This window comes from Lepisosteus oculatus, chromosome 8, assembly GCF_040954835.1.
Source record: "Lepisosteus oculatus isolate fLepOcu1 chromosome 8, fLepOcu1.hap2, whole genome shotgun sequence".
Classification (NCBI taxonomy): domain Eukaryota; kingdom Metazoa; phylum Chordata; class Actinopteri; order Semionotiformes; family Lepisosteidae; genus Lepisosteus; species Lepisosteus oculatus.
In genome coordinates this window covers 17333841-17358782 of record NC_090703.1, presented here as the reverse complement: position 1 = coordinate 17358782, position 24942 = coordinate 17333841, and the positions used below count along the sequence as shown (strand labels likewise).

The 24942-nt window shown below is 38.2% G+C and overlaps 1 protein-coding gene across 5 annotated transcripts in view; it reads right to left on the bottom strand.

Annotated features, from left to right (window-relative positions):
• cep170ba (centrosomal protein 170Ba) overlaps positions 1–13145 on the bottom strand; it is a 48338-nt gene extending 35193 nt beyond the window's left edge. For 3 of the 5 annotated variants that reach the window (XM_015350823.2, XM_015350825.2, XM_015350827.2), the window contains exons 1-2: positions 12877–13135; positions 7364–7502 (exon numbers count right to left, since the gene is read on the bottom strand). In XM_015350823.2, the coding sequence (XP_015206309.2) occupies positions 7364–7468 (105 nt within the window). In that variant the 5' untranslated portion in view covers positions 7469–7502; positions 12877–13135. Of the gene's footprint in view, positions 1–7363; positions 7503–12876 lie in introns of all 5 variants that reach the window. The other 2 variants (XM_015350824.2, XM_015350826.2) reach the window with 2 other exon arrangements.
• Between the last annotated feature and the right edge of the window lie 11797 nt (positions 13146–24942).

Sequence of the window (24942 nt, the reverse complement as noted above, 5' to 3'; positions counted from 1 at the left end):
AAATCCAAGAACGCATTTGGATTTTATTGTCCCTATTTTCTTCTTCCTGTGTCAGTGCTTACACTTCTTAAACAAAGACAGTGTCGCTTAGACCTTGCCCTAAACCCTGATACCCTAAAAAATTTTGCTTTTGCTGCCCACTTCCCCCACCCATCACAATTTACCAAAACCCCAACCCCCACATACAACAGGTGATGCCTTTCCCAAATCAATAACATGAGAGCAAATGTATAGCTTTGTAAACACCTGCTCTTAAGCATAACTGACAATTCTCTCAAGAGTGACTGCTTCAAGAAGGAACAAAAGAAAATCAGTACAAGAAACGTTTTAATATATATTCGATAAGCATAGCAAGAGATATCTGAAATTTAAATAAGGAATCACTTGCGTATTGTTTTTCCCCGATGCAGAAGACAGTGAAATCGGCCCAGTATATTAACATGGAATTCCTTCACACGATGAGGCCAAATATCATATGGGCAAATGCAATACACTTTAGATGGGTAGAAAATAACTGAATTTAATTACTACCATTACTACCAACCATTTTTGCTTACTTGTCATTTCCCTAAATTGAAAGCTACCACCTGGCAGTAGAGCCAAAAAGACTGGCACAGAACTTACTGGCAAGCTTGAATTTTTGCTCAAACAATACAAATAATATTTTAGGTAAGGAGCTATGAGTTTACAAATATGTAATATAAAATGTAAATTTAGATTACTTTTTGCACACAGATATGCACATTCTTTTAGTTTAAAGCAATGGCTTTTAGAAAAAAGCAAACGATATAAAGATGTATTATTCATTTGTTTACTTTTAACTATTACTATTAACTGGGGGTGTTATCCCAATGTCCTGGCCAAATTTCCTTCTGGGCTTTACCAATCATGGGCTCTTAATAATCCCCATCTATGAATTGGCTTCATCACTCTGTTCTCCTCCCTACTGATAGCTGATGTGTGGTGAGTGTACTGGAGCACTTTGGCTGCCATCGTATCATCCAGGTGGGGGCAACACATTGGTGGTGATGGAGGGAAGTCCTAATTACCCATACAGCACTTTGAGAGGAGTGTCCAAAAGAATGTAAGGAATGATTATAAATACTAACAATAATTATTGTAATTTAATATTTCTCTTCTGGAGATCTTTGACTTAAAGAGCATAAAACAATGATGAGCAGTGAGATATAATTTATACAATGTGATAAATAACACTGTATACGAAGCACTATTACCAATTTAATGCACAATTAAAAAAATGGCATACTCCCGAATGATAAATTCCATGCCATTTCCAACAGGAAGTCACTGAAAGCTCTGGCCTGACTATCATAGTGAATCAAAGGCAAATTAATCTGTAGCACTGTGCCCATAACTTGTTTGCTGACCACAAGGAGAGAGGAAAATTAAAATAAACTACGGCTGAAATAAAGTATGCAAACACGTTGAGATTTTCTGATTAATTAAACTCATTTTATGATGAAAAGAGCCAGAGAAAGACTTGTGTAATAAAGCTTTAGAAAGATTATAGGATGAACAGAAAAGAATCTTTAAAAGGAGAGAATGTGTACACTAGCACTTCGTTAGAGCATTAACAGGAAGGATGCTTAAATGTCTTATGTAACAGTAAAATGACTGGAAACTAAGTACGATTCAGCATAAAGTACCAAGTTTATTACCAACGTTTACTGCTGAAGTCTGTTAAAAAGACACTGCAAGATACCTATACTTTAGTAATAGAGGAAGTAGACATAAGGTATCTCCCTCAGAAAGAAAATAGGTACCAAATGCCTGTGATACTGCTTATTCACCTATTCCATTTTAATTGTTATAATAATTCTATTAATTCTAATGCTATTAGAATTTTTCAATCTAAAACTAAATTTATATTAAATATCATAATTTGTGCTCTCAACTGCCTGCCTGTAAGTCGACTTCGTATGAATTTTAATGTTATATATTGTAGCATTTAATTTAATCCATCTAAAGGATCATATTCTTAGGACACTTAATACAGTATGTATTAAATACTTTTCAAATAGAGCGACACAAAGCCATGAATACAGGTTACTCCAGCAGTTCATAGCATATATCACCATATTTATTGCATTTCTCACTTGCTAAAATACTGTATAGTTTGTATTTTAGCAAGTTGTATAGTTTTTCAGTCTATAATATATTCTGCTATTACTTCTGTATCCAGAATATGTTGTTCTAGAGCCACTCTAAACACTATTGAAATAAAACATACATTATAAATGTTTCACTAGGAAAGCTGTGCTATAGCCGTGCTATAGCTGCAGCCCTCAGGGATTCAGCCTGCAGCTTTATGAATGCTGAAAAAAATTACCATGGTGCTATCATAGCAATTGTCAACCAATGAAAATCAATTCTTCTTCATACTGTGTGGTGGCTCTCAATGCAAAGATAGGGAAAAATGCCAGTCCACTATGGTAACACCTCTTTCAAACACTTTCAAACTCCAGGATATTCTCATAAAAACCAAGGTGAAACAGTAGATGTGACAAGGCTCCTTCTGCATTTTACATGACACAATGAGCAGTCAGCTGCAGTCAGTGCTTGACGAGTATTTTTCTGCAGAGTAAGTACTGTATATCAATAAATCCTGTAGCCTGACAATTCATTATTTAAGAATGATGTAATGTGTTATGCATGTTCTACTGGATGGTCTCTTGTGTTGTGGCTGTACCAAAGCTTTCAAATTCTAGTGATTCTAGTATTGTCTCCAGAGAAGCAAAATACTTATTTGTACTACAAAACATTCCCTTTACTAAATAATGTTAAGTTTCCTCATTCACAAAGCCAGTTTTAGTATAATTTGGCAAAATATTACTATTAGTAGTCAAAATTGAATCCTCCTTCAATATTAAGATAATCACAACTTCCATACAAAACTCTGTATATTGACAATTCAATTCTTAATTAGTAGCACTTTGTAGGCAGCACCTACTGAAAAATAATAGAAATATCTTTCCCTGCAATTGGTACTAATTAATTTGTGAACTTAAAAATACATTTTCTTATCATGATTATACCTTTCCTCCTTATTTAATTATGATCAAAACAGCATAATGTCTAAAAGATGTGTGATGTGAAAACCTACATATGAAGTCTCCTTAAATCTCATCGCCTTCATGTGAATGTCTCATACATATTACTATGCATCTGCAGCAAACAGAATTGCTTCTCAACAGCTGTGATGCAAATAATGATATCCAGTGTGATATTTCATTTTTTCACTGGGCAGTGCTTTCCTCTGGGTGGAACCACTCTTTATACCGCAGTAGACTAGACTAAACAGGTTTATGGCACAAAGCTTTAATCTACTGGTCTACTCATTACAGAATACATATCTCATATCTAAGTAAAACCTAAGTTTATAGATGCTGTTGTCCTTGTCCAGACTGGCTCAACCACTGCTACATACCTATGTTCCCAATACCACTAATCTACTGTATACTAGGCCAAAACACTTGGTAACTATGAGCAAAATTCACAGCTAAGTTAGTCACCCAGGCTTCCCTAATCTTTCTGCCACACACCTGACCTGTAATTTGCCAGGACCCTGCTGGCTTGCAGTGATGTTAGTGAGAGACACTCCCCAATCAGATATGAACTCTCCTATCAGGAACACTGGAGCTCACAGAATGTTAAATGAGGAACAGTTCTGTAGGTAGGCAGTTCAGAGGAGCAGATTTACATGTATCCAACCTGAACAGGAGTGGCAGCTGTAATGCTATAAATATACAGTATTGTACTGTCAATTCCAAAATGAATGGATATAAAAGTAACTTAAAAATGAGCAATTCCAAATGTACATTAAAAAGGACAAATTAACGCGCGAGTTATTTTGCACACAAGTAGGCCAACGAATGCTGAAGCCAAAAGGTAAACAGTCTGCCACCAATACTGTCACATAGAAGACACATCAAATACTATGAATGTAGCCACAGTTCTGCAGATTCTGACTCAGGGCAGCAGTTCCAGGCCTGGTAGATTTGTTGCTCAGATTTCAGTTGTATTTTCATTTCTGGAGGTTGAGAACAGCCTTGGTTTCATGTATCTCCTTGACAAAATGTTATCTTGTCCTGTATCCTTCAAGTTCTGGTAAAACTGGCCAACAGAGGCTCCTGACAGACTTTAGCGAATTATAAAACTAGCAATCGCAATACCCCTAAACCTCAGATAAAAACAAAAATCTGTTTGCAGAAACCTGGAAAGTAAGTACCAAGAGTGTCATAATCTTTTATGTTTTCAAAGTGTCTCATCTTCTGACACCAACCTGTTAGCACCGCATAATTAATAATTAGGGTAAATGCTGTCTATATATTAAAATACTTTAAAAATAATTGAATGCACATCTTTTTTAAGTAAACACATATGTAAAACATTACTATTGTGCATAAGTATTAAATGAAAGGTATTACGGCCAAGTCATCAGAACAAATTTGAAAAGGGCAACCTGGTGATGTAATTCATGACAAAAAAAACAGGACAGTACATAAGGGACATCACATTTTGAATGTATGCTGACCATCTATTGGACTTGTATGGTGAAAAAAATAGATTTTACATTATGAGGGGTAAATAAACGCTGTTAGAAATACCTCCCACGCACTTAATACAGCAATTTCTTCAGTCTCCTGGCTGATTCTAGTAAATACCGTAGTGTAATTGTGTAGATTCTAAACTGTAATACATGACAAAAATGTCTCTTTATCAGACACGAACTTCACAGAACTAAAAAAAACTTGGAAAATGGGAATTTCTCATTAGCATGCAGCACATTAAACAAACAACAACAATTAAAACCCGACAGTGTTGGCACTGCCTCCAGTCATTAACCACTTAAACCTCCTCATCTGCAACTTCAAAGCAGGGAATAAGAGGAGGACATCAGAGAACCAATTCATCCGAAAGGCTTCTTAATTAATCCCCTTTATTTCAGAGATCTGAGGTTTTCTAGGTCTATTTCACAGAAAGAGACTGACACTCTTTTTGCCCTGGTGTCAGAACCCAAGTACAAGACATCATACATGAAATTCCCAACATCGATCAAAGATTAAGAACATTGAATTAATAGTTACAGCTAAAAATGAACACACTTTAAATGTAAAACAGCCTAAGTTTTAGAAATGTAATTTTTAACACCAAATCCTAGGTGTTGAAAACTGGTGGTTGGATAACTGGCATTTCCAGTCCCATTAAAAAAACACAATGGTGAAAGACTGAAATCATGCCCCAAAGTTATGATTATCATGGGGAAGATATCTTCATCCATTTGTTGGAATATGTTCAATTATGACTTGCAATTGTTGAATGGGTTTAAAGAATTAAAACCACTGGCTAGAATCTAAAAGCTACCCTGCTAAGAAAAAGCATATCAGCTGTCTTAGTAACAATGCAAAGGCCACACCTGTGGGTGATAAGTCCGTATACATGTGCAGTTCAGTTCTCCTGCACTGCACAATGCCATAAAATCAACTATAATAGTGAGCACTTTATGAAAGAAAAAAGGTGGTTGACGTGGCTTCTAATGGTATGACACCAAAGGCTCCTTTCACACATTGCTTCTGTATGCAAAAGCCAGGAATAAAGCTCAAGTCTCTTAAGAGGCCATGATATCTATTATAAGAAAAGGGTGGGTCTGAGGTTAGTCTACAAAAATGGCCCAAACAGGACAGAACAAAAGCTTTAGAATTAAACATACCACAGAATAGAGGTTAGTCAAATTCTTTGCAAACCACAAACTGTGAAGAAATTATAAACAACTTTACAAATGCTTTTAAACCAGTACAAAAAGGTAAGCCTTCTCACATCTCAAAATAGAAAAACAAACTACATTACCCAACTAGAAAGCTTAATTAAACTGCAGTTACGCAGAGAACAACATGTTCTTAATTTAAGGTTATAAAAATATGAACAAGAAAAGATTATTTTTGGTGGAGAAACAGACCTTTATATTAAGCCTTTCAGAACTACTCTGATTTTTTTCCTATATAAATATATTCCATGGTTGCTAATGGCAACCAGCAGTCTTCTCCTGTGTATCTTGAATATTAAGATTGTCCTGTCTGTATGAATCTCTGTGCCACAGCAAACATATATACATTTAACAATTAAACTCCACAAATTTAGTTCTAGTTATTGTGCAATAACAAAGGATATTTCCTTGACAGACAGAAATACAGCCCACACTACCCTCAGATATGTACTGATACCTCTGTGATCAAAGGGACCAAATTCAAATTTTCATTGGTTTACCAAGTCCCCAAGTCATAAATTAAGCTCAACAATTTGACAGCTGATTATGTAATAGCTGCATCTCTTAAATGTAGCAATGTTAACGAAATAATCTTCCATTAACAGCTCTTTCTACTTTCTATCAAGACCTCTCATAGGAAAGTCTACTAAATATCTCTTCAGACTGAAGCATCTCTTCAAACCTAATTCACACCATAAAGTTAAAGAAGACTTGCTTGTGTCATACCTTCTAGACACCAAGGGCGAAATGGTCCTTTATCGCACTATTAACATATAACAATACATATAATCAAAAACAGCTAAGAAAAAATAATTAAGTACATATTATATACAGTTCCAGCTCCAGAAACCTTCTCTTTTCTGGTCGTTCATTGTTACTCTCACTGTACTGCAGATACAGGGAAGACAATAGTGTGTTCTTTGTCCATTTGATTTTATGTCTCTTAATGAAGTCTTGCCAGAAGCCATTCTCCCACTAGCACTGCACTCTCCGGCAGTTCCTTTTCCAGTAGAACTGTGAATAAATTTGACATCCATCTTCTTTTCGTGGTTCACATGGAAATCGCATGTAATTTCAATACATTAGTGTCAGTCTTTTAAAGCCAACAGTACACTTATGTACACTCAATCATATATAAAAGTTATTTTCTTAAACGCTGCCATTAACACCATTTGTACTGTAAACAGTTTAATTGCACTGTTTGAAGAACAATGATTTTGGAAACATACAGGGATAAAACTAATAATAGGGCTTCAAATGGAACACAAAAAGAATTGTCTTTACCTACAAAGCCCCACCCTTCGACCTCTACAAATCTAAAATCTGTTCCAGCCATGATCACTGTGTTGCCACTAGTATTTCCCATCAGTCCTACCGATCCTGTAGCTGTTGGCTTTTATTTGAAGTGTAATTCCCAAAAAGGGAAAAAAAAAAAACATTTTTACTGTCACTGCTCCCTGGAGTTCAGGTTCCCCGGAGGCTGCAGTTTTGGTTTGAGACAAACACCTGTCTCCTGTACAGCGGCTGTGTGCTCGGCAGGGTCACATTGGTGTGGAGAGAAGCCCACAAGACACTGACCTGCAGCATGAGCTCACAGTCTTCGCGGCCCACGAAGATCATCTCTCGTGGGAGGCGGTGGCGGATGCCCAAGCTGCTCACCAGGAACCATGACGTCACACTCATCTTCAGGGGCCTCGTTTAAAACCCTCTTAGCATCCTGCACGAACACAAAGCAAAAGAACAGTGACCCAAACTGCACAGACGGGCTCAAAAATAATTCAGCAGCTCAAGTAATAATGAAATGGGTGGCCGGCACTCATGTTGGGGCCACCAACATAGAATGGTGTCTTCTGTAACCCTACTATAATGACCCTTCCTCCACACCTACTTATATTTACATATAGCAACAGAACAGGAAATTAATAGGAATTCATTACATGCTACATTTTTGCCTTAAAATGGACAAAGCTGAAAAACATTTCCTATAGGAATTTCTGCTATACAGGTATTCTTATTAAAAAAAGCCAGGTATGTGTAGTCACTCTTAAAACGTTTTCCTGAGTAATGTTTCCATGAAAAAAACAGTAGTACATCAAAAAGAGAAATAAGAGCTTGATGGATTTTAGATAATATTTAACTGTATAAGGTTCAAGTAGAGAAAGGTGATTTGGCACAAAAATAAGTGTCATGTTATTTTCTCATAGTCTCTGGTTGATATGATGTTAGTGGAAAACCTGTCATCAAAACATTAACTGTTGGGAGAGAAAAGCTTTTTTGCTGTCCTACATCTGCATTATGTTAAACAGATGATGTGTTATGTACAATAATAAGGAAACTAAATGCCATCTAAGCCCTAGGGTCCCACCTATGCACAGAAACTACTGAATAAATCATTTGTGGTAGGCTAAAAAGACAAATGAAAACCATTTTAGAACACTATCAAAGTTGAGCCATCGTGACACAGCTATTTCAGCATTTAAATTATTTTGCATAAAACCTATTTTTGTAAGCTGATAATGGATTTGGCACATTACCCTTTCCATACAGCATAGCCATTGATGAAATGTAGCAAGCTAGTGGCTATCAAGTTCCATGCTAGGCTAGATTGGAACATCAACATGTAGCTGTTTCTACAAGACATGTTTAAATGTAAAAAACAATTTTACAATTTCATGTTCACTTGAAACATGTTAACCTAAGAAAGGAGGCTGGACAAGTGTATTTTCAGTGGAGGGTGCTATGGTGACTACCTCTTTGCTTTATGTGCATTTCCTAAATGTTTGGTATAGACCGAGTACTGTATCTGCTGCTTAGCTACCATTAATGTACTAAAGCTCATATTCTGGGATGGATGGGTTTGAATAAAGTTCTATAAATGAAGAAGATGAAGAACGTGAAATACTCAGAGCACAATTACCAACATCAAAGAAAAGTACACAGCTACAGTATGCACTGCCGATCTGCTGTTTCTGGCTTAATATCAGAATGGTCCAAAAATGGCCACAAAGTACTAAAATTATGTAGCTTGATAAAAGCTCTAGCACATAAGTAGCATTTTAATAAACCTGAACTGTGTTGTCACGTGCAGTCAAAATCAAAGCTGTCTCCTAGGAACGCAAGAGCCTGCCAGCTCCACCAGCTCCACAGATAAAGAAGAAATTTGCCCTGACCCGCTGTGCTAAATAAAATTCCAGTGTGCGTTCTTACAATCAGTCTGGTCCCTCAGCACAGCAAGCATACTCCACGTTCTTGTTCGACACAACTGAGAGGAAAATAAATAAAAGAATCCATGTTCCAAAAAAGCAGGGGTTTCATTCAATTGTTTTTCTGAATGGTACCACATGGAGCTGCTGGCACTGCTGAAAATATTTTGAGAAACTAGCTATTAAGACACCAATAGTTAATGTCTTATTGCACTGAATTCATTTAAAAAACTTAGTCTCCAAATGACTTGATAATTTCAGATATCTCAAATGTGTGGTGGTTGTGTACATTTTTGAATGTGCAGTGCCTTTTTTGAAGACATCTGTCCATATTTAAACAAACCTTCAAAACTTAAAAAAAGGATCTGTCAAAAATCAAAATACTGACTGAGATAATTCGCTGCTGAAGATTATTGCCTTCTAAATGATGAAAACAAGCAGCACTCAAGCCTGGGTCATGTTTAGTAGCCAATTGCAAGCAAGTGCACAATTGTCTCAGCTAGGGATGGGATTAGTCTACCAGGGCTCTCCTGTCTCCTGTCTCACCGAAGCAGCAAGACCTAGGACTTCTGCACTATCTACAGGCTCACTGTATCTGAGGCCACTGAGAGATACACCTCTCCTGCTTAACCTCCTGTATATCACAGCAGTGAATGCAGTGTGTCCAAGGACAAATGGCTGATAGATGGGCAGGTCAGAGGTGCATACTGTATACCTCAACATTCTCCCTCCCAATGTGAGTCATGCCACTGGTGATTCTAAAATAAACAGTATAAGTTAAAAAAAATAGACTAAATTTACTTAACTAAACAGCTTGATTAAAATGTGTAGTTGTGAAGCAGGCAATTTTAACAGAAGCAACCGACAGAGAGAAGAGGGATAAAATGTTCATTAGCAACTCCTGCAGTAATGACACTCACAAGTGGTCTCAACGCTGCAGCTCAGAGAGGTTCAATGACTCACACAGGGAGAGATGCACAGAACACTTATACTGGGAATTTCTTAATAAAGTCTTTTTTTAAACCAAGGACCAAGGACCATGCAGCCTTCAATAAATCACCTATTGTAAAACAAGAAACACCTCTAATCCAGTCAATTTCACATTCACACTTGCAAGCTTAACTAACATGCATACATAAACCCACAATATTAACTCCTGTGGTCTTTTTAAATGGCACAATGCTGTAATTTTCTTTTTCCGTGTTGTTCCATTTCCTGCACCTTCCACCCAGCAGCTTCTCCAATTTACAGATGAGAATGACACCACTACCTCATTGGGTTATATCCTTAATCTATGGAAACTAAAGGACTGACTTTGCTCTACTGAAGTATGAAGTATGAAAAAGAGTAAGGAGTCTCCTGAAAATGTAGCAATCTTGCAGTTAAAACATATTTGGTAGAAAATGTGTATCCAGAACAATAATAATGAAATGGCAAATGGTGGATCACACTGGATCCCAAGACAAAAAACATACTTCTTGGGTGTTTTTTTTACCCATGAAGATGAACAGAAACTGTCATGTCAAGTTAAAAACCAGACAATTGGTTTCTTAGTAATTCTTTACAAATTTTACAGTATTTCAAAAAGGAAGCTGAGCCTGGATTATTCAGTACACGTAACTGTATACAATTGTTCTGACTTTGTTTTCCATTTTCATTACATTAAATGTTCTTGTTTGTTAATAGAGCCAAATCCACCACATTGATCTTATTACTGTGTCTCATTGTTCAGTTGTAATTTGAATATCAAGCTATGACTGGCAGCGTATGATGTCAAAAACAGAGGTCCGAAGTTCACACAATGGCACTGAAGAAAACAAATTAGGCATTTTTTCTGAATTTATCTTACAAGTGAAGATTTTAGAATTCCCATTACTGCTGAGAAATGGCAGGGCAGAAAGTGTACAAAATATTCCTAGGTTCTTATAATACCACACCATACCAATTATTAGGCTGCTCATATTTACAATGAAAATGTTTGTTAAGACATTTTCTTTATGTTCCAAGTGTCAAAAAGTTCCTTTTGAGTATGGGAGTATACCAAACCATCCTAAGTGCTTAGCAACAGTAAAAATATAAATTACTGTTCGTAAAAACACCAACTTTTTACTTTTTTAGTTGACACTACAGTATATACTTACAAATCAACCTACAATGTGTGGGTTTTCTTAAATTGATGACTTCTTAAATTTAGCTGGCAAAAGATAGGTTTAAAACAGGAAAATTCTGATATTTACACTATATATCAGTGAATCGTAAAGTTATATAAACACAGGCAGTAAATACCTATTAACTCCCTGGTTATACTGTGTATACATAAAGAAAACTAAATGAAATCATATAAGCAACAGATATATTCATCTGTAAGCACAGGCAATGCTGTGACAGAATAGTCTCCTGTTCTGTTGTTAAAATCTACTGCTCTGTGCATTCAGTTTAAACTTCCTGGAGGCACAGATATAACATTATTATACATATAGAAAAGAAGTGCTTACTTGAAAATATTTCATATACACACTTCTACCACCCCCAACCACATAAAATAATACAAACTGGCTTATTTATATTTTTTTCTCGTTGTAAGTTTAATATTAAATAATACACATCAGGAAAAGAGTTATAAAAATGTTAGAATCACAACCGGATTTCAAATGTATGCATCCCTGCTATTTTCAGTTCTAATTGACTAAAGCTCAGATTCATCTGACGTTTTGTCCATCAAAGACAAACAGCTGCACTGTTACCATACCAGCATACACCAGCCTATGGCAGGACGAATTACCACTGTCTATTCGACTGGGAATTGCCGAAAATGGGAATTACCCCTATTTAATGAGACATTTGGATTGGATACCACATATTTTTATATTAATTAATTTCAATACAAATGTCAGATACAGGCGAACGATCATTCTCGATAAAATTAAGGTGTCAAACGGCAAATATTTTTAATACATTTTAATCCAATATAATACAGTATGTAAACTGTAGCAAACAACTATAAACCATTCTCCTTTTGCATATAAAAATACAAACATGCAGGTGAAAACACGAACCTTAAAACGACAGATGGTCCAACTTTAAAACAGATTTATAACACGGTTACGAATGTTTTGGAGCATACAGTATAAATTATTTAATTCAGGATAGCTTATTAACAGTATCTTTTACAAAATCGTATTATAATGCTGCGCACTGCATTTTCCTTAAAAGAGCCTGGTTCCCACACGGTACGTACAGGCACAACATTTTATATGAACTAATTATTTAACACAGCGATTTCGTTGAAAAATGTCTTTTTCAGGTCCTATGCATCTGTTGTACTGATAACCAACGTTATTAACCACAGTGGGATACGAATGACAGACGGATCAATTCACCGGGGAAAATATTGGGTTAATAACTGAAGCAGACAGGCCAGCTGGTACAGGACATATCGCATCATATCACAGACTGAGACAACACGTAGACAGTCTGTGAATACCCCCCAATCCAGTCTTATGGGACACATATTGGAAGGTATGAATGAAAGATTTTTTTAAAAATAAACGATTCTTTTCTGTTGCACGGAGAAGCTTTTCACTGCTCATTCCTACACCACCTATGGTGCTTGGTTGGGGAGGGGTAGAGAAATCACTGCGCCTTTTGCGTATTATGGGAATTTTCCTTACATTTATAACCCATTTAAAGCCACCCACTTCTTCTTCCAACATAAGCACCCGCAGCGAAATATTATTCGACCTCTCTAGAGAAGCTTTTCTGGTTCCTTGACTCAAGCACTACAGGGTACCTGTTTTGTTGGAAACCGTAGGCCAGACACCATTCAGGAAATCAGCTGTTTCCCAGCCAGCGTTTTGTCAATTTCACAATCCCGGTTCCGCAACCTACCTATTTTCCAGACCCAGATTCCCACCGAAAAGCAAGTGCCAAATGTCGATATCACCATTAAAAATGGAAGTGCAACACCCCTCGCCTCTGGAGCGTGAAATCCGAAGCAACACAATCCTATTTTATGAAAGAATGAAGGCAAAGCAAGCCCAGGTGAATGACACACACACCCTCTCTCGAGCAGTTTGACTGCGCTGTTACGGCATTCTCAGTCTGCGCGATTGTCACAGAGCAAAGAGCAGCACCGCCTCCACCAGCCCAGCAGGTTAATGACGCAACCGGCTCGGAGCAGCCAAACCTAACGCCTAGGCTGCTGGCGACTGGTACCTGCCCTGAATTGAAGCAGGAAATACAGGTCTGAACACTTGCCCTAATACACGTCATTACGGAAAGTGGGCTATGCTTTTGTCAGAATGATGGTGTTAAGTGTTGTAAAGATCACTTTTCCAGAGTGAAGCATTACATCGTCTTGTGTTTTTTGTTTATAAAACGCGTTTTTTAGAAGACGGCAATAAAAGAACAATAACAACAATTTTATAAGCTAAAAACGTTTAAATGTATACATTAATTTGATTTATTTATAAAGGCCGACTGCAAACATGAAGAAAACTAATCTGATGTACTGGATTTAGTTTGGTCTTAGTCCAATTTGGCCTGTTTCACCACTTTGAAAATCAGAATTGTACAGATACATTAATTCCAAAACTCATTTCATCCACTGGTTCTATTGCAAACGTGGTATGTCTATAAAAATAAAGCAAGTTAGCTTAACATTCTCTTGTAAGTGTAAAAATGTTACAGCACACACCTAGTCAACTTCTTCACATAGCTCACCTATGAAGGCATGCATACTTTCAGCAACAAAAGGAAACTCATCCCACACCAGGAGAGACTATTCTGTTTTAAGCACCATCTCCATTTGCGTAGAGATCTAAATATCTACACTTGCATTTAAACAGAGCAAGAGAGAAGGAGCATGTATTTTGACAGGCGTTGGCTTAGCAGGAAAGGTGTGGATATTGTAAGCCAATCACCACCTAGATGTTTACAGTCAGACACATGGAACACAGCAGTGTCATTCCAAAACGAAGCACAACTCAGAGAACTCCATGATAAGTAAATCAAGTAGGGCCCGGTAATTCAAAGTGCTTTACATATTGAACCTCTTCATCCCCCACTGAAGTACAGAATCTACCTTGATGATTATTACATAACACATCAGGTAGAAATCTAAGAAACTGCTTCCCAAATATACTGTAACTGATCAATTAAATTTAGGGGGAACTTTAGGGAGGCAAGGATGTACTAGAGTGGAATATATACAGGACACCAAGGTTAACATCTCTTCCAGGGGATCTTCAATGATCAAATAATGGCTCCTGCTATGTCTCCATAGTGGGACATTAGTTTGAGAATTCTGGGCCACAGGGAAGAGCACCACCTGCTATTTTACCAACATCTCTTGCAGAAGGAACATTACTTTCCTTAGAGACCTCTCATCCTGGTACTTACGAGACCCAGAGGTGCACAGAGATCTGACAAAATCAGGCTACAATGTGTACAGTATGTTCTGACCATGAACAATTTTCTTAAAACCACCACTAGTGTTTACTACTATATAAACATATTGTTATTAATACAGCTTAGTTTGGGGAAAAGAACACAGCTTAGTTTCAGTGCCTATAAAATTGATCAGAATCATAAACAATGTTCACAATAATTGAAAGTCAATTATACAAACAATATGAACTGTTGTAGTTGATATATCCCATCTCATTTTCTAATGAAATCAGACTGATTCATTGCCAGGCCTTCCTCATCATAAACATCATTTGTCCCTCTATATACTGTACATCCATGAAGCTAAAAGGCTGTTTTTGCTGCTACAAAATACAGGTCTATGAGAATTATGTGTTACTCAGCAACTCAGTTACTCAGTAAAAAAGGAAAACAGTGAGTAATAAAAAAAATGGAAAAATGTACATGACTTTTGCCCATATCTGTTTAAATTCTCAGAATTATGTGCCTTTATCACAATGTTGATCATTTGAAATAATGAGGAATACTCTACTTGTACCTACTGACAAATAACATGGTTTCTGTTTGTTCCTTGGATTTAATTACACAGTATTCCCAGTTATGACTGATTCCATATTCAATTGACCACACTTTAAAGAGCACAAAGCTAGTAAAGTTACAGTTTAATAGTTTAGAATAGTATTAAACTGTAGTAGTAATAGTAGTAGAAAAAGGGGAAAAAAACAGGACAAAAAACTAAAGCCTCTATCCTTTCCCACTAATAAGGTACTTTATATTACTGCAGCAAAAGCAGTGGTTATATAAGAATACAGTTTGATCTCCACTACATAATATACTACTCAACATTTGCTTGTGATTAAGACTCACAATAAGGTGAATTAATCTAATTATAACATATCTGTAAATATTAAATATTTGTTAACAATGCATAAAGAACAGAATTATGAAATAATCAAAGCCGAGGTCTTGACTTATTGAGTATTTTTACAGCTCGCTATCACAGAAGGTCTGGAAGCATTGCTAAGGATACCAATCATCCTGGTTTCTAATTTTTCTCCCCCCTTCCCTCTGGTAAGCATTATAGGAGCATGAACGCACTCTAACCTTACCACTGGCTAACACTGATGTTTTTTTTCTAAGTTGTATGTTATTTAAGTTGATGTTGTTGCTGCTGCCGTTCTGTGTTTATGTTTTTAGTGATTCCTTTAATGTCTTTGTATTGGAGCATACATGCAAATATGCATATCATTGCACTTGACATATTATCATATGACAATAAACTGGAGTGAACTGACTCTCCATGGTCATTACAAATCCCAGGGCCTTTCTAGAAAACAGTAGGCATATTATCCTGGTGTCCTGTCCAAATTTTCCACCTGGTTTTTACCAGTCATGACCTCCTATGATTCCCCATCTATGAATTGTCTTACTCAGTTCTTACTCCATTGATAGCTGTTGTGTGGTGCGCATACTGGCACACTATGGTGGTAGAGGGGAGTCCCCATTACCTGTAAAGCACTTTTAGTGGAGTGTCCTGAAAAACAGTACATAAGTATAAATAATTGTGATTATTGTGAAACCTGAAGTAATGCAACATTAATGTCAGCTCTTTGAAGATTATGAATTTATTTGACAAAACTAAATGAGAAAGGTTATCTAAAAGGAACAATATCTGGGAAGGAGCTAAGAGCTCCAACATGGCTGAATTAGGAAGCAAAGGAAGAATTCAAAGATAGATAGTTCACCATGAGTGGATTGCGCTTATTTATTTATTGTTTTTACAAAATATACTTTATTTCTGTAGCTACATCTCAAAAAAAGAAACATTTTCACAATTGTAAAACTTTGCATGCAATAAAAAACACTCCAAACAGCGGTGATTGTCCGTTATCAATCTGTGCAGGTGGATGACGGGGCCGGATTTGCGCGTTTAGAGAGTCCCTCCAAGCCCTACCATTTGCTTGTGTCCCTTAATCCCTGTACAGGGCCCAAAGTCCTTTCCAGTGCTCCCTCGCCGTAGGGAAACCCCATTTGGTAACGTCGCGCTTCATCCTCCTTCTGAGGTCCGCCAGGATCCTCTCCTCCAGCTCCCTCGCTCCCCGCTCTGCGTTGTGCCAGATGAGAGTTTTCCTCGCGTTCCACAGGCCTTGTTTTCTGTGGGACAGCAGCAGCCACAGTAGGAACTACGTCCTCTTGTCCAATCCGGTTGGTGCCAGCCCCAGCAGAATGTACTGGTAACTGAGCACCACTCTCGCTCACAGGATTTGCATAATGTTGTCCATTCTGCCCCATACCGCTTTGATGAAGGGGCAGCTCCAGAACACATGCTCCTGAATCTCCTCGATGAAGCATGTGTCCCGGGGGCAATGCGGATTCCTGGTGATCGAGTGTCATAGAGGACCTCTCTGGTAGCCAGCCTGTTGTGTACAGCCATCCAGATGAGGTCCTTCAGTTGGTTGTCCAATTCTTTTGGCTGCGTCCTTTCCCAGACTTGTCTGGGAACCCGCAGCCTTTCGTCAGCGACCAGTTGCCCCTTCACCTCCTTGTACAGTGCTCTGTGGTTGGTGCAGAGCTCTGGCTGTCTCATGGCCTCGTACCTCCTGCTCCACTTGACAGCATGGGTGTAGAACTCCGGTTGCCTCTCTGCCTTGTGTTTGACCACTGGACCCGGTGCCCCATTGGGATGGAGAGCCACAGCCTGGCAAAGTACATCTACTGGTACATGTGGCTGATGGGCTCCCACAGCGCCCAACAGAGGTTGCAGAAAAAGATGCAGTCGAGTTTCAGGTAAACCAAAGGATGTCTGCTTTCAACACCATCACTTTCCCTGTGTAGGACAGCGACCACGTTTTCCACAGACCCAGCTTCGTCTTCACCCTGGCGATCCTCTCGGTCCAGTTGATGGTCTCATTGTCCTGGCTCTGAAAAGAAACCCCCAGTATTTTGAGGGGCTCCTTGCAGAGCTTGAGACCCTCCGGCACCGTCATCCTGTCCTTCCGGGGCCCGAAGAACTTCAGTTTGCTCTTCCGACGGTTGAGCTTTAACCCCGAGGCTCTGGAGTATTGCTCCATGACCTGCAGGGCCCTCCTCAACCCCCTGTCCGAACTCAGGAACAGCGTTGTGTCGTCTGCGTACTGGGAGATCTTCAAGGTTTGCCCCCCGCCTCCTGGTATCGCCAGGCCATCGATGAGAGGGTCCTGTCTCACCACCTCCGCTAAGGGCTCTGCGAAGAGAACATAGAGAAGGGGTGAAAGGGGGTAGCCTTGTCATACTCCGGATTCCTGGGGAATGAAATCCCCTAGGTTTCCGTTTACATTGACACTACTGCCTACGACAGAGTACTGTATCTTTATCTAGCGGCTGGAGCTCTCTCCAAAACCTAAGCATTCCAGCTCCCTGAACAGATAACTGTGGTTTACTCTGTCGAAGGATTTCTCCTGATCCAGGCTGACCACCATCATGGGCACGCTCAAGTCCTCAGCCCAAGCGATGGCGTCTCTGGTGAGCTGGAGATTCCAGCTGACGGATCTCCGTTCCACCCCACACATCTGGTCACTGTTGATGATCTGGGGTAGGGCGGTTCTCAGTCTTGCGGTCAGTATCTTGGACAGGATCTTGACGTCCATGGAGAGCATCGTGATCGGCTTCCAGTTCTTGAGGTCTGCGGCATCTCCTCACTTGAAGAGCAGTGATATGACTGCCTCCACCTCTGTCTGCTTTTCTGAAAAGTGCTTCTTGTAGAAAGCGGTCGCGGCTTCCACCTTGTCGCTCTTGTCCAGCACTGCCTCTCCATCTCCCCATCTCAGGCTGTGGATCACCCTCTTTTTCTGGGCTTCCCAGACCTGATTAAAGAAATAAGAGGAACAGGTTTCATTATTCTCATAATGCACCCTTTTGTGCCAGAACCAGGAAAGCCTTGGATTTCTCAATGTGCAGGTTGCGGAGCCTCTCCTTCAGGTTCCGTGCCCAGGCTGAATTGAAGGCTCCTTCCCCGTTAGCTGAGCTGTACTCTTCCTCTAGTTGTTTCTGGAGTCGCGCAGCTTCCTTCCTCTCCCTGGCCGCCTTCCGTCTGCAGCACGTCTGTTGTGCTTATTCAAAGAAGACAATTATCCTTGTCCTTGTGGTGAATGAATTGACTATGACCATTCACTAAAAGACAGATTTTGAATTTTGAAAAGGCAAGACTTTGAAGATTATACCCTTAAATCCCTCCTCTTGGTTTGCTATCGACCAAATGAGCTAGACAGGCTGAATTGACTCTTTATATCTGTATTGTTTTAATCCCTAAAAAAAGTGAACTCTAAAGTAGATTGAAATGTTCCATTAATGCTAAAATAATATTACCTTTGTCAACACCGTTTCAGGCAATTATGATATGGGTTATAGAAGACCTTGGAATTGGGGGGGAGGAGGAGGAAGAAACGTTGTTAAGATTAATTGGTTAATTTGCAATAAATATTTGACAACACCAACACTCTCCTAAGTTAAATAGCTGTCCTATGACCTAGTAAAATGAAGCTATCGCATTCAAATGTGATTTGTTCTCATGTAATTACTTTCATATTAATATCGGTAGTGTATAATGAAAGGGAAAACTATTATCTATTCAAACAAATAGAGATAACAAAGATGTCTTTATGACGAAAAAGGACAAGAATGCAAGAAAGTGAAACACAATCTATTTCTTCTGGAACAATAAGTAAATAGTTATCATTAGGTTAGTAAGGCAGTCATCATCATTCTGTAAATACCTTATATCAGAAATAAAAATGCAATTTAAAGGATAAATAAGATAACACCAGTATAGATAACTAGTTATCTCTTTTAATATGATAATATGAATATTTTGCAATATTTAAAGTTGCATTGCACTCTTAAGTAAAGAAATAAAAGGTTTATTTTATTAGAAATAAAGGTTTCTTTAATCAATCTAACTATATACACAACTGCAGGGACTTACAGTGCCTACAAAAAGTATGCAACCCCTCACCTTGGATTTTTTAACAGTCAGTTATGTTGCAAAGTCAAATAGAAATATAATCTATACATATTATTCTATAATGTCAAAATGGAATAAAAGTTTTGGATTTTTGTATGTAATTTAGAAGAAAAGTCTGAAATATCTTGATTTGACAAGTATTTACCACTTGCTATGACACTCCAAACAGAGCACAGGTGCATCTAATTTCCGTTCCAGATCACTGTAAAATTTGATTTGAGTCCACCAGTTTGTTTCGATTGGTTGGTGTGATTTCAAGAGAAATACACCTGTCTATATAAGATTTCTTATCTTATTTAGTTGACTTAGTTGACAGTGCATGTCAGTGCAGAAACCCTACCACAAAGCAGCTACTAGGGCACTGTCTGTACAACTCTGTGATAAAAATGTGAGGACTCATCAACCTGGAGGGGTATAAAAACATCTCTAGATTGTTGAAGGTTCCCAGGAGCACAGAGGTCAACCATTAGGAAATGAAAAGGATTCCAAAAGCATGATATCTTCCCAAACTGAGCAACCAGGCAAGAAGAACCTTGATCTGAGCAGTGACTAAGAACCCAAATGCCACCCTGTCAGAGGTACAGAATACCATGGTTGAGATTGGAGAACCTGTCCAAGAACAACAATTTATGCTTCGCTACACAGATTAAGCCACAATAAAATGGTGGCTAGATAGAAGATAATATCATGCTTGGAGTTTGCAACGAGACACGTGGCAGACCTTAAGACCATGTGGTAAACATGTTTCTGGTCTGATGAAACAAAAATTGATCTCTTTGGCCTGAATGCAAAGAGCTATGCCTGGCGCAAACTAAACACAGCTCATAACTCAAGTAACACCATCCTTACCATGAAGCATGGTGTTGGCAGCATCATCTAATGAGGATGCTTTTCAGAGCAGGGACTGGGGAATATGTCAGGAATAATGAATGGAACCAAATATAGGCAAATAGTTGAGGAGAACCTGCTTCACTCAACAAAAGATCTTAGACTATGATGAAAATTCACATTCCAACTACCCCAAGCATACAGCCAAAGGACCATTGAAGTGGCACAAGAACAAGAATCCCATGGAGACTCAGTGTAAGGATTGTGGTTCACCAGCACTCACAATCCAACCTGACAGATCTTGAGCAAGTCAGCAAGGAAGAATGGGTGAAACTCCCCCAATGTGAAAAGCTGATGCAGACATTCACATGACTCAAAGCTATAATTTCAGCAGAAGGAGCTTCTACAAAGTATTGATTATGGTGGAGGTGAACACATCAGCAGAAAAGAGTTTTCATTTCCAGGCATCTATTACACAGTATAAATATTTTGCCGCTTTAAATTGTAGTGTATGTTGGTGAAGCAAGGGGGAAAAACATTTTTACTCCTTGAAAATTCTGGTCATAACACAACAATATTTAAAATTTTACAGGCGAGTAAATATTTTTTGAATGTATTGTATCTCTTCAGCCCGTCCCTGATACAAGATGTTATGCATGAACCAGCTAATTAATTAGATTCTGTGTAGGGGTGCAATGATCGGGTGCATGGTAGAGAGACACTATTCTTTTCCAGGACTGAATGGAAACATAGCTATACTTGAGAAGGGTCAACCACATCAATCAGCCCACGGGCTCTTCTCTTGCCATAATGTTTCCACAAGATGGAGCTGTTGGTTGCCAAAACCAGACATTTCTGTACAGCATTTATTTTCTGCTGACCGTTTTCTTTGCCGAGACGTGGTGGAATTTTTTATTTCAATGGAATATCAACTTACAGTGGCAGAAGGCAGAAGGATGCTTCATCAAGAGATTTTAATTTTATTTTTTGTATATTTGATGGTGAAGGTGTCTGTCTTTATGTGCCACTGAAATTCAAGAGCTATCTGGAGGCCCATTCTGAATCTCAGAATTCGAAAGTTAATTTGGTGCCAAAGGTCAAGCAGAAAAGTGATTTCAGATCTCCCACAACTTAAATGATGGAACTGCAAGGTTTAACTACCTTGTGAAAAAAATTCAAGTGAAAGTAAAATTAATCTGTTCTTATGTGAATAGAAGTAGATACATTGTTCTGTAGAGAACTGTCTGAGGATGAGTAAAATGCATTAAGAGAGGTAAAAGGAATTCTGTTTGTATTTCTGCATGGACTAGGGAAATACAAATACCATCTACCATCCATACAGCAGAATATAAATGATACATATATAAATAATATATAATATATATAAATGATATATATATAAATTATATAAATGCAGGGATATCCTTTCCTATCCTCTGTTATTTTCTGAATAAAATATTATTGATAGACCATGTGAACGATTGTCTGTTATGCTACATTTTTAGATTAATAACAATTTTAATTGACAGTTCCTTAGTTGAGCCCTAGGGAGCAATGATGTATTTTATTTAGAGATAAACATGGGATTATTGTTTGCATGGTGAGCTAGACTCTCCTTGAACGATTAAACTAACGGTGATAATAGTGTTTATGTGCAGGAAAAAAACAAGCAATTCAATTTTGATCTGAAAAATTCAAAAATGTGGGCTGCATGCTGTGAAATTCAAAATATTAATTCTAAAATCTACATTTTATATCCATACACAAACAACTACAGTAGTGGAGGCCTCTGAAAGTGATACAAAATGTAAAGGCTCTGTAGCAGAATGCCACATTTAAAAAAAATTGTTAAAATCTTTACATGGAGGACTGTGAGAGGGAGTAGATATGAGATGTGAGAGTTTTTTTACTTAGAGAACAGTGTACATTATTTGTTTTTAATTACAAAAAACGGGTATAATGAATGTTTGCCTTTAAAGCACTGGCTAACTAATACTCTCTGTGTGTATTACTGCAGTATGTACAGTATATACCGTATTAGGAAAACTGCAGTTTAGTCTAAAAGAAGGGTTTAAGTTACCTGTGGCAAAGGTGTTTGAGCTATATATTGTTTGATAAAGATTATTTGGTAATTCTGTAGATACATTTAGTGTTATTGGACCATTCGGACCATTTAAATCATTCCGAGAGCCTCAAAGAATTGAACAGTAGTGTCCCATGGATTGCATTTGGCACAGACACCATCATTAAAAGAAAAACATACTACCGATTAAAATTATTGAAGAACACAGAGTGGTTAATAAAAAATCCCAAGAGAATTATGCATTGGTACTTCAAAGAAATAATAATTGTAAAATAAGAGAAGGCAGTTTTAGATCTGTGTTCTATAACCCAATGAAATGTGTTGTTGTTTGGAAGTGTTTGTCCAAATATTCCCAATTTTCATGGGCAAAATAGAAATAGGATGCTTTCATTAAATATTGCATGAGATTTACTGATAAACTACTGTAAGCACACATAAATAAGGCAAGTGTACTTAAACAAATGCATGAAATCCAATTTAAAATTAACATGTCCTTGAGTGGAATATGCTACTGTTACTTCAATGCAAAGCTGCTTTTCAGCGGCATAGTGGCTGCATGACTCAGGTTATTTTGTTGTGGTTCTTTTCTGATTCCTGTGTTTTGCTTTGTGTTTTCTTTATTGTTGTTGCTTTCTGTAAAGCTCTTCACCCTCAGATTACAGCAGTTCTAAAGAGCCCATTATATATGTATAAAAGAAAACACATTTTTGTGAAATAAAATGAATAGCTGAAGTCTACATTCCATAAATGGTTTTAGGCATATTTTTGCCAAATAGTTTTTTGTTCTTCCAGCAATTCACTTATGATTTCTATTTCTCAATAAACATCTTCGGATGAACAGCTTGTGTATTTTGTTTCCAATTACTTGGAATATTGGAAATGCACAAAACCTCCCAGCCTGTAGTAATGTTGCAAGTTCAGCTCCCACCTTCCCCTCCCAGCTTCTTGAAACAAAGAGCCTCACAGTCCATCCGTCACTTCACTGTTCCTTTTGGTAGCTGAATATATTCAGCGCTCCCCCTAGAGGTCCTGAAACCATGCCCATGAAAGAAGGTCTTGCGCCATTCCCTCTACCCAACAGTTGGCTGGGTTTTGTTTCAGGGATTACAGCCACCCTGACGGGCTTTCCTTAAAACCTGACCTTTCATCTCAGGAGACCCTGGCGTTCCTCCTCAATTAGACACCACTTACAAAGATACTCAACCCCGTCAATTATGACTGCCCATTCCCTTTCAACTTGCCACAGCCTGCTCTCTTGCCTGCTTGCACAGCTCCTTTCATTCAGCCCTTTGCCTGTAATTACACCCGCACCTCTGTATGTAGGTAAGATAAGATCACTTTATTAGCCACACAATTTCTTGCATTAAGAATTTGTTTTTTCGCATACCCCAGCTTGCTCTCCATGAGACACACAGGCACACAGACAGGGAGAGAGAAGCCTGGGGTTAGAGCGCAGGGTCAGCCATTTGTACAGCACCCCTGGAGCAGCTGGGGTTAAGGGCCTTGCTAAAGGGCCAAAAGGAGTAGGATTCCTCTGCTGGCCGTGGTATTTGAACCAGCAACCTTCCAGCCACAGGCACAGATCCTTAGCCACAGAGCCACTGCCTTGCCCAGGAATTGACCATTATCTTGTTGACTGTTTGTAATGGTGGCCAATAGGCACAGCCATTCCCTGAGGAGTTTCCCATCAGGACTGTGGCCACGGTTGTGGATCTAATACAGTGGTTTCTAATGCAAACTGCACCCTGCCCTCCAAAATCCAACACTGACATTAATTAACACTTATGCAAAAAGAAAAGGTCACAAATTAAAATGAGACTCAAACCTATGAATAATGTGCAGATAAGGTATGAAATGATAAATCCACTTGAATCTGGTTTGATGTCCAGTTACATTTACAGATTTGTTACTTTTGCAGTGCCTCTCAGTGGAGAGCTTGCCATTATTCTAAGTAGAAAGATACATTCATTAACACACTGAAACGCCTTACTACTATTCTGTATTCTACTAGTATCCTACTGTATGACCAGGGAATAGATCAGCACCTTGAGTCACATGAAACAGATCCTTAAGAGATGAAACTTGCTCTCACCACTGTTTCATATGTTATCGTTTTGTCAAAAGAATGAAAAAAGATTTTTAATAATTAGTAAAGACTGCTTTATCTTGGTCCTCACTATTTGGGAGTAATGATATTCTATTTAAAGTTTTAATAGTTGAAATCCCCCACCCAGCATGGCCTTTGCAGATTCTAGCAATTCTAAACATTTTATGGGACTGGGCTTGCCTAGAGAAACACAAGCCTACTTCTAAGAAGACCGTAGCATCTATTTCAAGTCTGTTTTTTATCTTTCAACTCGATAACATTGAATTAATGAATTATGATGTCCTATGACAAAGTTAATGTTGTGGATATTTCAGTAGGGCTAACTTTTTTTCCCATTTCAGGAATTTGACTAGAGATTGGATTAAGCATTACTTGCTGGAAAATAAAATCCTTGTTCATCAGGAAAATCACTGCATTCGTTATAAAAAATCCATGGCCTTCCCACCCTCTATGACCATAATACAACAACTTCAAGAGAACTTGAACAAGAGAGGCACATACACTAGCCAT